The sequence below is a fragment of the Podarcis raffonei genome, chromosome 1 (assembly GCF_027172205.1).
Source record: "Podarcis raffonei isolate rPodRaf1 chromosome 1, rPodRaf1.pri, whole genome shotgun sequence".
Classification (NCBI taxonomy): domain Eukaryota; kingdom Metazoa; phylum Chordata; class Lepidosauria; order Squamata; family Lacertidae; genus Podarcis; species Podarcis raffonei.
Genome location: NC_070602.1, coordinates 82,807,631 through 82,818,073, shown reverse-complemented (window position 1 = coordinate 82,818,073; position 10,443 = coordinate 82,807,631). Strand labels below are relative to the sequence as shown.

At 41.4% G+C, this 10,443-nt stretch overlaps 2 protein-coding genes across 2 annotated transcripts; both read right to left on the bottom strand.

The window, feature by feature from the left end:
• Positions 1-797: 797 nt before the first annotated feature.
• On the bottom strand, positions 798-1,733 carry LOC128402727 (olfactory receptor 1019-like). Its single transcript, XM_053367072.1, has one exon. It carries the CDS (start codon positions 1,731-1,733, stop codon positions 798-800), a length of 936 nt encoding a protein of 311 aa, XP_053223047.1.
• A 5,324-nt stretch (positions 1,734-7,057) lies between these two features.
• Positions 7,058-9,893, bottom strand: LOC128423856 (olfactory receptor 1019-like). The gene is made up of 3 exons (XM_053409827.1): positions 9,315-9,893; positions 7,780-7,807; positions 7,058-7,389 (listed from the first exon to the last, which is right to left on the bottom strand). Exons 1-3 carry the CDS (start codon positions 9,891-9,893, stop codon positions 7,058-7,060), a joined length of 939 nt encoding a protein of 312 aa, XP_053265802.1.
• Positions 9,894-10,443: the final 550 nt, after the last annotated feature.

The window sequence follows — 10,443 nt, the reverse complement described above, 5'->3', positions numbered from 1 at the left end:
AGAGGAAGCAGTAGTCTCAACCCTCACCAATTTGGATCATGGCCCAGTAACATTCCATGAGGAACCTTATTAGAGTATGAGAGGTCCATAACACAGGGTCCGTTTCTCACTCCTCCCATGCCAGCCTTGCATATCCCCACTGTTTTGTGATTCTAAAGAAAGCAATCGAGGCAATGCATCATCTGATGTTTCCCAAAGAGGAGTTGATCAATGACCCAGAACAACTGCACAACATTATGCATCCTTTGATAGATACAAAGCAGAAATAAGTAATTGCAAAATATTCACCTTATTTTACAAAGAAACAAGAAATACAATCAAAAACAGCATGAAGATAAGAAAACACAACATTTTTATAAAGCTCACAATACAATTTGTGGTTCCACATTCTCCTAAATTTTGTTACTCCAGCAAATAATAAGAGGATTCTGCCTATCTTCTCTTACTCTTCTAATGTTCATCAGGTCAACCACCTGAACATTCTCCCAAATGTTTGTGATTTGTTTCCTCTAATGCTAACAAATTGTCAATCAAGCAATAGTTGGTGTGTAATAATTTCTCTATCATCTGACAGAATATGGCCCTTATGGAGCCTAAAAGCCCTGTTACTGGATTCATTGGTAGGGCATAGCCTAAAATATACTCTTAAAATGAAATATATCAATTGCAAAAGGCACTATACCTTACTTCTACACAGTAGCTTGATAACCTGGCCATCATGTTAGAAAGCATTCGGCTAGCTTATGTACACACTAAACCTTGTTATATCTTTCTTTAGTGTAAAGAAAATGTCATTTTTACTTGAAGAAAGTTGCCTTCTCTATGGTCCTACCAAAAGCGTCTTTCACATCTTTGTTCCTCAGGCTATAGATAAGTGGGTTAAGGAAGGAGATCACAAGACTATAGAACACAGAAACTGCTTTATCCTGATCTATTGAGAAAGTAGAACCAGGACGTATATACATGAAGATAATGGTTCCAAAGAAGATAGTGACAGTGGTCAAGTGGGAAGCACAGGTGGAGAAGGCTTTGTATCTGCCCTGAGCAGAGCTGATTCTGAGGATGGCAAAAAGAATAGCGATGTAAGAGACCAAGACAATGAGAAAAGTTGTCAGCCCAATTATAGTGGATATAATGAAATGCACAGTGTGAGTGACATGGGTGTCTGAACAGGACAACTTGAGTATTGGGGGAACATCACAGAAAAAATGATTAATGATATTTGAACTGCAGAAGGACAAAGTAAAAATAAAAGAAGTCTGGAGAATTGAACTTGTAAGTCCACAAGCATATGCAAGCACCACCAATATGGTACAATGCTTCTGTGACATAATAGCAAAATAGAGCAGTGGGTTGCAGATGGCTGTGAAGCGATCGTACGCCATCACAGCAAGAAGGCAACCTTCTGTGGTTATGAAGATGGCAAAGAAGAAGAATTGCACTGTGCATCCCTTGAAGGAAATGGTTGTCTTCTCTGCCAAAAATGTTGTCAGCAACTTGGGGGCAATGGCAGTTGAATAACCAATATCAATAATGGAGAGGTTTCTCAGGAAAAAGTACATTGGTGTCTGGAGCTGGGTATCCACACTGGTCACTATGATTATCCCAAGGTTGCCTATTATTGTGGCTACATAGATTATAAGGAACAAGAAGAAGAGTGGGACTTGGAGGTCAGGGTGGACCATGAATCCTGCAAGGATGAATTCTGTTACAGTGCTTTCATTTTGCTTCATTCTATATTGCTCTGTAAGAGAATTAAAAATAACATGGTAGTTGAACCTGGATGGCTACCAGGCTTCCTTAAAAACAAAACGAACCAGCACTACAAGATTCCTGTGGCCTTCCATCAGCACTAGCCAGCAGAGCCAATAGTCAGAGATAATGGGAGTTGGAGTCCAGTTACCTCCATTCTTGAATTACAGGAGCTGCTATTTACACACTCAATTGGAATTAGTGGCAAAATTCCCTTAATTTTATAAAACAGGATTTTACCGACAGCAACATTTTAAAATATTTCACTGTGCAGTAAATTAACTTTTATCCACACTTCATCTTTTCTTAAACACTATCAATAAAAGTTTCTACCAAAACATACAATACCTCTTTTGATTTTGATAGACTACCTTTCTGTGCATATGAACATGGGCTCTCAGCTGAAGCACCCCAAAGCAAAAAAGAAAGAATAAAGGAAAGAAAAAACAACAACCCTCTGTTCCACATTGAGTTCTAACAACTGAGTTGACTTAGTGCCCTTATTTGCATCACTGAATACCATCTGGTCTGCAGGAAGCATATTTATCTACACTTAGGTTTGGTGGGTTAATCTACATCAGGTTTATGGGATTCTACATCTGTATTTTGGAACTGTTAAATTTTGCAAGCAGGGTGCCAATGTATCAAGAAAACTAGGTGGGAAATGATCATACCATGGGCAATTTTTCCTTATGGTGGCCAAATTATTCTGTTGCTCAATGTCATATAGGCACTGTCTAAATAAATTATTTGCTTTGATGAAGCCCAATGTTAATAACTGTTGTAGCGATAAACCAGAGGAGTAAAGTTTTGGATGACAATTTTAGTCCAGGCGCTCTCATGACGGTCTTGCAATACTAGGGAAAGTAGATTGATGGGGGTTTAATTGAGCCAAAGCCAATAATTAAATATTCTTTGCCAAATCTGTAATTCAACAGAGGGAAGACTAGCCTCTAAGCACAATGAAGCATTTGGAACAAAGGATGGAAGAGGGGGGAAAAATGCCTTAGGAACTTGGACTGAACAGTTTCTGTAGATCCAAAGTGAGTACCTGTCCAAATCTGAGCCCCGTATAATAACTGTGCTAGGGGTTTACCTTTAAACTCTTCAGGTGCTGAAGATATTTGATTGCCACCTTTTGTATGGAAAAAGCATGTCAGAGTTTTGACACTTTGAAGAGCTTTTTTCTTTGCATATTTCTGATGTGCTGCCCATGACCCTGTTGACTGAAAGACCAAGACCAACAAGACCAAGATATTTAAAGATTTTTACACAGCTACATTAGTAAAGAAACAGTGATTTGAATGTGCTATAAACATGCTACACCAGACAGCACCAAAGAGCGGGAAAACGTGATTTTCCAGAGATTTATTTCTTCTGTTATAATGATCTAAATTCTGACTTACTTATAGTGTTTATCCACCCTATGTCTAGATCCAGCCTTTAACTTGTTCAATCAGCTGATTATCCATATAGCATCTATGGGCCCTATTGTTTCTTGAAAACACCATGAGTTTGGTTTTATTGTAATGCACAACCAGCTGTTCTTTTTGGCAACATCCTGAGAGTTCCCTCATCAATCCTTTTAGGCCCACTTTTATTTGAGACCGGAGTACCACGTCATCTGCATATAGTAATACAGAGATGGCTTTCAAGGGCAATTTAGGAGTGGCTTTTATGTTTGCCCACTAAGATGTACCTTACTACTACATCAGGGATATATGTAGGAAGAATTTCTGTTCACTTCAGCAGCCAAAATGCCTAAGTGATTAGAGTACAAGAAAACCCAAAACTAAGTTAGGTAATCTTACTCCTAACTTAATGGTGTGTACCAAAAGGGGTCAGGTGGAGAGAAATACTTTATTTCTGGAACTTGCCTTGCCTCTCTGTTGGAGAGTGTGGTCATTATTATTTACAAGCGCTTTCTGACAAAATGTAATCTGTGGGCAGAGGAAATCTACTAATGTGTCACCATCTTCTTGCACATGTTATAGGCAGTGGTGGAGCTTCATGCTCCAGCACCGGGGAGTGGAGAGCAGGCGGCAGTGGGGCTGGCCTGACTCCTGGGGGCGGGGTGCACCGCCCACACTCCTCTTCCTCCACCAGTGGTTACAGGTGTAATTTCTCTAGCTTACATTTTCCTTGTAGTTGATGTCTCCTTGTAGTTGATGTACATAATGTCTCCTCCAACACCTAGCCTCTGCAAGCCTTCGTTCAGTTTTTGTAGAAAGTTCTTGTGCTGGCCATTGGCTCCCACTGGCTACTGTTATATTACTAGTGACCAGTGCCACCACTTACTTGCCAAAACCAGCACCTTTTTGTGCACTGAATAGCTGTTTTTTTAATTTTTAAAACATCCTTCAAATGCTGACCACTTCTTGCTATGCCACTGCAACAAGGGAGACCCCCATCTAGCCTTCTCAATCCCCCTAAGTTAAGGTTACCCCATCCTTTCCCATTGTTTTTCCCTTTAAAACAAGAATGGACTATTCAAATTTTGCTGTGCCTGCAACTTGGGTCAACAGAATCTAAGAGCAATGCAGAATTGGCTCTATGTTCTGCAGTATGTTATTTCCCCTGGTGTCCCCCATATTCATTTGTGAGGCTACTGTGGCAAATAAAGAAGTAAATTTCCCTGCAGGAGGAAAGCTGTCTTCCACACGTCTGTTGGACTGAGGCCATAAAGAGAGGATGCAAAAATATTGTAACTGAGTGTTAACTCGCTTCCTTCAATGCCCTGATATGGTAATGTGTCTCTTAAATTCAATCTGATTTTTTCCACTTTGGAGTTGAAGCCAACTGCAGTGCCAGATAAAAAACATTAAGCAAATAAACTGCTTATCTGATTATTTTAAATTTTCATTTCTAGATTTCTTATTGCAATCACACACAACTTGCAGGAAAGATCTTGTGCAGCATCATAAAAGTCAACCTCCCCAACTTCTGTGAAAATAAGCATCATAAGAAAATAAGCGTCATAAGAAGTCAGCCTCCCCAACTTCTGTGAAAATAAACCAAAATAAAATCCAATTATTTTTTTTGCTTCCAGAGAATTGAGCTGTTCATCTTGCTTCTAAGAATAAAATATCCCAAGCTCACGGAAAATATAGCAAGCTAGGAGCCTTACCTGTGAAGAGGACAGATGTCATTCCTAAAGCCCCAAAGTAAGGCTTATTGATAGAATGGCTAATTTATAGCTGTGGCGTTCCTGCAGAAGATAACAAATGAATTAGAAATAAGCTTCCCTCAATGCACATGCAATATGCTGTGGCTATTAAATTTAATCTGTTTTTACCTCTTGAAGCTGACTGTGAAGCCAGATGAAAACACTAAAGAAATAAATTTCTTAGCCAATCAATATGAATCTGCATTTCTGGAGATGTGTTTGTGAGTATATCTGGTAGGAAATGTATCATACGGAACCTTACTTGTGCAGATAATCAGTGTCGATTTTAGAGCCCCAGAATAAGGCATGTTCAGAAAAATGCTCATTTTATAGTTGTTTTTGTATCACCTAGAAACCAATTTCCTGAAGGGCATGAATTAAAATACTCTCTGCATAATCACCCGAGGACATACAGCCTGGGAATTTCTTTTACTTTCTACTATTCATCTTTAATTAGTTTCTAACAGAAGTTGCCCCTCTCCATTCAGTCTACAATTCAGTAGGAATCTTCACTAGTTACTTTCCTCTAATTTGTTTTAGATTACTGTAAATGTGTTGCATATTCCCAACGCTATTAACAATAACACCAGTTACCAATACTCACAAAGTCATTGGGACCAGCAGGACTGAAAGGGGCTTACAATCTAAAAATCAGAATTTGGAAATCAGAAACATTTGGAACAGATTACTGTAAGGAGAAGAGGGTTTGCCCTGGAAGCACATGTTAAGATGTGCTTCTTCAGTTTTCACTGAAAGTTGGGAGTGATGAAGACAGATGCATCAATGGTATCAAAGGCTGAGGAAAGGTCAAGAAGAGTGAGCGAGGCAGCATTCCCCCAGACCTTCCAAGTGTCCCTATTTTCCAGGGACAGTCCTAGATTTAAAGAAGCCATACCAGTTACTGATTTTATCCCAGAGTGTCTGCTTTTCCTCAGGATAGCCCTATTTTCATTGGAGAAAAGTTGGAGCATATGTTCTCCCGCCATCTCTCTTCCAACAAATGTCATGACAGGGTCTGAAGCCAGATTGAAATGGGTCCAGATACCCTGTCTCCTTCAAGCATGCCTGAAGCTAGACTGGCAGAATGCTTTCAAGCATGTTGCCCCCAAAGGGGATATTAGATACTGGGCGATAGTTATCCAGCAATTCAGGGTCCAGGGAGGACTTCTTAAGGAAGGGATGCACCACAGCCTCTTTCAAGGAAGGTGACACTCTCCCCTCTCTCAGTGAAGCATCATTGATGTCCTGTGCCCACCCAGTCAATCCCCAACAGCTAGCTTCAAGAAGCCAAGATGGGAAACGTTCAAGAGGGAAAGTGGTTGGCCACACTTATTCAATGGCTTGACTACATCCTCAGAGTGCAATAAAGGAAACTGATCCTGCACACATGGAACAAGCAGTGCACTCCACTGTAGTAGTATGGTTTTTTAAAGGGTAGGCTCTTAGGCGTGCACAGTCTACTGAGTAATATTCAAAATGTAAAGTGGGAGTCAGCAGTGGAAACAACTTGCTTTTGGAAACATGCTCATCACACACTGACGTGAAAGTGAGGATTGGTTGCGTCTCCCTGTTCAATGGAGTTTGAGTGGTCAACATGGGCTTACCCCTATTTGAAATATAAGAGGACCATTGGCACTGTCTGTTGTAGGAAATGTGACATTTATTAAAGTCCAGGCACTGCAGTTTGGATTTGGATTTATTATCCCACTTTATCACTACCCAAAGGAGTCTCTATCATTCTTCTTTCCCTTCCTCCCCCAAAACAAACACTCTGTGAGGTGAGAAGTGTGACTAGCCCAAGGTCACCCAGCAGCTGCATGTGGAGGAGTGGGCACGCGAATCCGGTTTACCAGATTATGAGCCTACCGCTCTTAACCACTATACCACACATGCACCATGAAGATCTGGTACCCAGACTCTGAACAAGTATCCCACTCCCCATCCCAAACCAAAAATATCTATGATAATTGTTTCAAGTCGGAGGATTGTTAACCAGGGCAGTGTCATAGGAAAAGCACCCTATAAAGTATGTTGGTTGCCATACGTTGCCCATAATGATTATGATGATGATGATATAATAATAATATGGACTCTGCAATAATGAATGAATGAATTGGATTGGATTTATTGTTCTGAACGTTAATGTCTCTGAGAAAAAACCTTTCCCCCAATCAACCTTTTGAAAGCCTCTTTTACCTCCTTATTTCTCAGACTGTAGATGAGTGGATTCAACATAGGTATTGCAAGGGTGTAAAAGACAGAGATGATTTTGTCTTCCTCCACTGAATATTTTGAACTGGGCCTTAAATACATGAAAATGGCTGTCCCATAGAATACGGTGACAGCTGTAAGGTAGGAGGCACAGGTGGAGAAGGCTTTTCGTCTGCCCTCGGCTGAGTTGATCCGAAGGATGGCAACAAGTATGTATGTGTAAGAGACAAGAATGGTCAGGAGAGTTACTGATACAATTGCTGTCGAGAAGGTGAAATGAATTATATCAGTGACGCCTGTATCTGAGCAGGAGAGCTTTAGGATAGGGGGCACATCACAGAAGAAATTGCATTAATCTAATCTAGAAGTCTGTTGTCTTTGTCCATGGAGTTTTCTTGGCAGGGATACTGGAGTGGCTTGCCGGTTCCTGCTCCAGGTGGTTCACGTTTGGTCAAAACTCTCCACTATGACCTGTCCATCTTGGGTGCTCTGCTCGGCATAGTTCATAGCTTCTCTGAGTTATTCAAGCCTCTTCGTCACGGCAAGGCAGTGATCCAGGAGTGCCTGGCGTGCTCTGGTCCATGGGGTCATGAAAAGTCGGACACGACTAAACGGCTAAACAACCACAACAACAACAATCTAGAAGTCACTAGATATCACCATCAATGGTATCAAAGGCTGAGGAAAAGTCAAGAAAAGTGAGCAAGGCAGCTTTCCCACAGACCCTCCAAGCGTCACTATTTTCTAGGGATGATCCCGGATTTAGAGAAGCAGTCCAAGTTTCTGATATGATCCCAGAATGTCTGCTTTTCCTCAGGTCATCCTTATTTTCATTGTAGAAATGTTGGAGCATATGTTCCCCCACCAACTCTCTTCCAACAAATGTCATGACGGGGTGAAATGGATCCTTCAAGCATGCCTGAAGCAAGACTGGCAGCACGCTTTCGAGCACCTTGCCTGCCAAGGGGATATTAGCTATTGGGCAATAGTTATCCAGCAGTTGCAGGTCCAGGGAGGTCTTCTTAAGGATGCCCCACAGCCTCTTTCAAAGAAGGTGACACTCTCCCCTCTCTCAGTGAAGCATCATTGAAGTCCTGGGCCCACCCAGTTAATCCCCAATAGCTAGCTTCAAGAAGCCAAGATGGGAATTGGTCAAGAGGGAAAGTGGTTGGCCACACTTATTAAACAGCTTGACTACATTGCAATAAAAGAAACTGATCCTGCACACATGGGACAAGCAGTGCACTCCACTGTAGTAGTATGGTTTTTAAAAGGGTGAGCTCTTGGGCGTGCATAGTTTGCTGAGTAATACTCAAAATGTAAAGTGAGAACCACATGCTTTTGAAAACATGCTCATCACACACTGAAATGAAAGTGAGGATTGGTTGTGGCTCCCTGTTCAATGGAATTTGAGTGGTTAATATGAGTTGACTCTTATATGAAACATAAGAGAATTGGCACTGTCTGTTGTAGGAAATGTGACATTTATTCAAGTCCAAGCACTGCACCATGTAGATCATTGACTGGTGTGTTATAGTTGCCTCAGCAAATTACTTACCCACTGAAGGTGGAGCCCAGACTCTGATTAAGTATCCCACTCTCCACCCCCCCCAAAAAAAAATTAATTATGATGGTTGCCAGTCTTAGAATTGTTAATCAGGGCAGTGTCATAGGAATAGAATCCTATAAGGTATGTTGGTCGTCATTTGTTGCCCATAATGATGACGACAGCAGCAGCAGCAGCAGCAGCAACAACAACAACCACAACTCTGCAAATAGAATGAAGTAAGATATAGGATTGTATTTATTATTATGAAAATTAATATCTCTGAGAGAACACCTTTCCTCCAACCAGCCTTTTGAATGCCTCTTTTACCTCCTTGTTTCTCAGACTGTAGATGACTGGATTCAACATAGGTATCAAAAGGGTGTAAAAGACAGAGATGATTTTGTCTTGCTCTATGGAATATTTTGAATTGGGTCGGACATACATGAAAGCTCCTGTTGCATAGAATATGGTGACAGCCGTAAGGTGGGAGGCACAGGTGGAGAAGGCTTTTCGTCTGCCCTCAGCTGACCTGATCCGAAGGATGGCAATAAGTATGTATGTGTAAGAGATGGAAATGGCTAATATCGTTACCAATACAATTGCTGTTGCAAAGATGAAATGAATAATATCAATGACTGTTGTGTCCGAGCAGGACAGCTTTAGGATCGGGGGCACATCACAGAAGAAGTGGTTGATGATGTTGGAACTACAAAAGGACAAATTAAATATAATGGAAGTCTGGACCACTGCATTCACGCAACCTGTTAAATAGGAGCCAGCCACAAGCAGATTACAGAGTTTTCTGGACATGATGGCAGTATACAGCAGTGGGTTGCAAATAGCAATGAAGCGATCGTATGCCATCACACCCAGCAGGCAGCACTCACAGGATACAGCAATGCAGAAGAAGAAAAACTGCAGGGCACAGCCAGTGAAGGAAATAGTTTTGCTTTCTGCCACAAAGGTCATCAGTGTCCTGGGGGCAATGACACTGGAGTAACCAATATCCAAGAGTGACAGGTTGCTGAGGAAAAAATACATGGGAGTATGGAGGCGGGAGTCAATCCTGATTAATGTTACCATGCCAATGTTCCCCACCAGGATCAACAAGTAAATCAGTAAGAATAATATGAAGAGAATAAACTGCAGACTCTGATTATCTGTGAATCCCAGCAAAATAAATTCAGTAATTGTGGTGAAGTTTCCTTCTGACATTGTCACAAGTTGTATTCTCCTGTGTAAATAAAAATATGAGAGAAAAGTTGAAATAGTATTAGCTCCACACTAACATTTAAGTGGCAAGGAACAGTTGTGTAGTATGAGTTGCCAGTACCCGGGGCCACATGGGGATGCGGGGGGGGGGGGGAGAAATGGAAATGGACAGAGTATTCATGCACATTCAGCTGCCTGACAGCATCTGCATCACTCAGGAGATCACAGCCACAGAGATAAGAAAAGAAGAGTCATTCCATAGTCGGGAGAGGTCACTTCCTTTTTCACATGGGGAAGCCATTTTCAAGGGAGCCCAGCAATGGAAGTGCACAGCTGTATTGAGGCAGCACAGGGTGATGAAATTTTGCACCTCTAACAATTTTCCACCCAGGGCAACTGCCCCTCCACACACTATGCCACTGGAGAGGAATGTGAACGAGATGCTTAACTTTTCCTCCTCCGATCAAAACACCCTAGATATAAGCTTCAGAAACTCCTAATTTTGTCAGAAAGAAGAGCACAGAATTTGAAACAGTTCAAAGAGATTACAGTA

Coding starts and splice junctions, on each gene's coding strand:
- LOC128423856 (XM_053409827.1), bottom strand. CDS start 9,893: ATGTCAGAAGGAAACTTCACCACAATTACTGAATTTATTTTGCTGGGA. Junction 7,808..9,314: donor TGTCCTGCTCGGACACAACA/GTCATTGATATT, acceptor ACTTTTCCTCAG/CCTTTGATACCATTGATGGT. Junction 7,390..7,779: donor ACCATTGATGGTGATATCTA/GTGACTTCTAGA, acceptor CCTTCTCGACAG/CAATTGTATCAGTAACTCTC.
- LOC128402727 (XM_053367072.1), bottom strand. CDS start 1,733: ATGAAGCAAAATGAAAGCACTGTAACAGAATTCATCCTTGCAGGATTC.